At 45.5% G+C, this 1674-nt stretch overlaps 1 protein-coding gene across 1 annotated transcript; it reads left to right on the top strand.

Moving 5' to 3' along the window:
* Positions 1–371: 371 nt before the first annotated feature.
* Positions 372–1389, top strand: LOC123062682 (gamma-hordein-3). Its single transcript, XM_044486350.1, has one exon. The coding sequence runs from the start codon at positions 605–607 to the stop codon at positions 1223–1225; it is 621 nt and encodes a 206-aa protein (XP_044342285.1). The 5' UTR covers positions 372–604; the 3' UTR covers positions 1226–1389.
* The last annotated feature ends 285 nt before the right edge of the window (positions 1390–1674 follow it).

Genomic DNA, 1674 nt, shown 5'->3' on the forward strand with positions numbered 1-1674 from the left:
TTTGCATGTAAAATGAATATGATGAGTCATTTGGATTATCAAGCTTTCCTGACACTCCATGGATGTGTGCTACCAGAAAGCAACTTTGGCGATCAATCCAAAAATTACACTTGTAAGTAGCGCCACCGAACAAAACATACCAAAGAATCAGTTTGATACGAGTAGAGGAACTTTACAAGAAAGCAAATGTGAAGACGAAGAGAAATCATTTCATGGCCGCTATAAATAGCCATACACCATGAAGACCCCCTCCCATCCTCCATCCTTCACACATTTGGAGCACAAACATTCACACTAAACAATCAAGAGTAACCAAAAATCCACCATGAAGATCTTCTTGGTCTTTGCCCTCCTCGTTGTATCAACGATCATCACCACCGCGACCGCGCAGCTCGACCCTAGCATCCATGTACAAGAAAGGCCACAACAATCGTTTCCGCAGCAGCAACCACTTACCCAACAACAACCATTCCCGCTGCAAGAGCCACAACAACCACTATTCCAGCAACAACAACCGTATCCACAACAGTCACTTCGCCAACAACAACTTCCCCAGCAACATTTATTTCCGCAGCAACCGCCGCAACAACAATTTCCATAGTAGATGCCACTTCCGCATCAACAACAAATATTCCCGCAACAACAACAACCCCCACAACAACAACCATTTTACCAATATCAACAACCATTAACACAACAACCATACACGCGAGAGCAACCATTGCCACAACAACAACCTTCTGTGGAGGAAAACCAACAATTGAACTTGTGCAAGGAGTTCCTGCTGCAGCAGTGCAACCCGGAGGAGAAAGTGTCATTACTGCAGTCAATGATCCCGTTCCTCCGACCAAAGACCTCGCAACAGAACAACTGCCAGTTGAAGCGGCAACAATGTTGTCGACAACTTGCACATATCAGCGAGCCGTCCCGATGTCCGGCCATCCACAACATTGTGCACGCCATCATCATGCAACAACAACAACAACATGTGGATAGAGGTTTCGTCCAGCCTCAACCACAACAGTTGGGCCAGGGAATGCCCATGCAGCCTCAACATCAATTGGGCCAGGGCTTAAGCCTACCTCAACAACTAGCCCAGTTCAAGTTGGTTAGGTTACTTGTGATTCAGACCTTGCCTATGTTATGCAATGTGCATGTCCCATCTGATTGCTACACCATTAGTGCACCATTTGGTGGCATCACTGCCTACAACGGTGGACAATGAAATCACAAGAGTTGTACTACTATATAGATGGAACTTCATTGTTTACTCGATTGGACGATCGATGTAGCAATGGAAAAATAAAATGTCATGCACCATCATATGCGTGACTGACACCAATACAAGTTCAAATTTGGGAATAAAGGCAAACAAAATATTGCACGTCATGCCCATCTAATTCAATAGGAACTGCAATCCATCAATTCCATATCAATATTTCACAAGTATATCAACTCAGGCTCAGCGTGCAATGTGAAAAAAGGAGCCTCTTGATCCGGAAAATTTAGTTCAGGGATCTCGCGCCCCTAATCACCCCCAGCCACCAAAGTCCATCGACGGCTGCCAGGAGGTATGATCTCAGGGTCATGTCCTGGGTCGATGAGTTGTACCAGCATGTGTCGCCGTGTGACCTTTTCCAAAAAATGTGTCCGTGTGTGGGTTCATTGTATAGG

This window comes from Triticum aestivum, chromosome 1A, assembly GCF_018294505.1.
Source record: "Triticum aestivum cultivar Chinese Spring chromosome 1A, IWGSC CS RefSeq v2.1, whole genome shotgun sequence".
NCBI lineage: Eukaryota > Viridiplantae > Streptophyta > Magnoliopsida > Poales > Poaceae > Triticum > Triticum aestivum.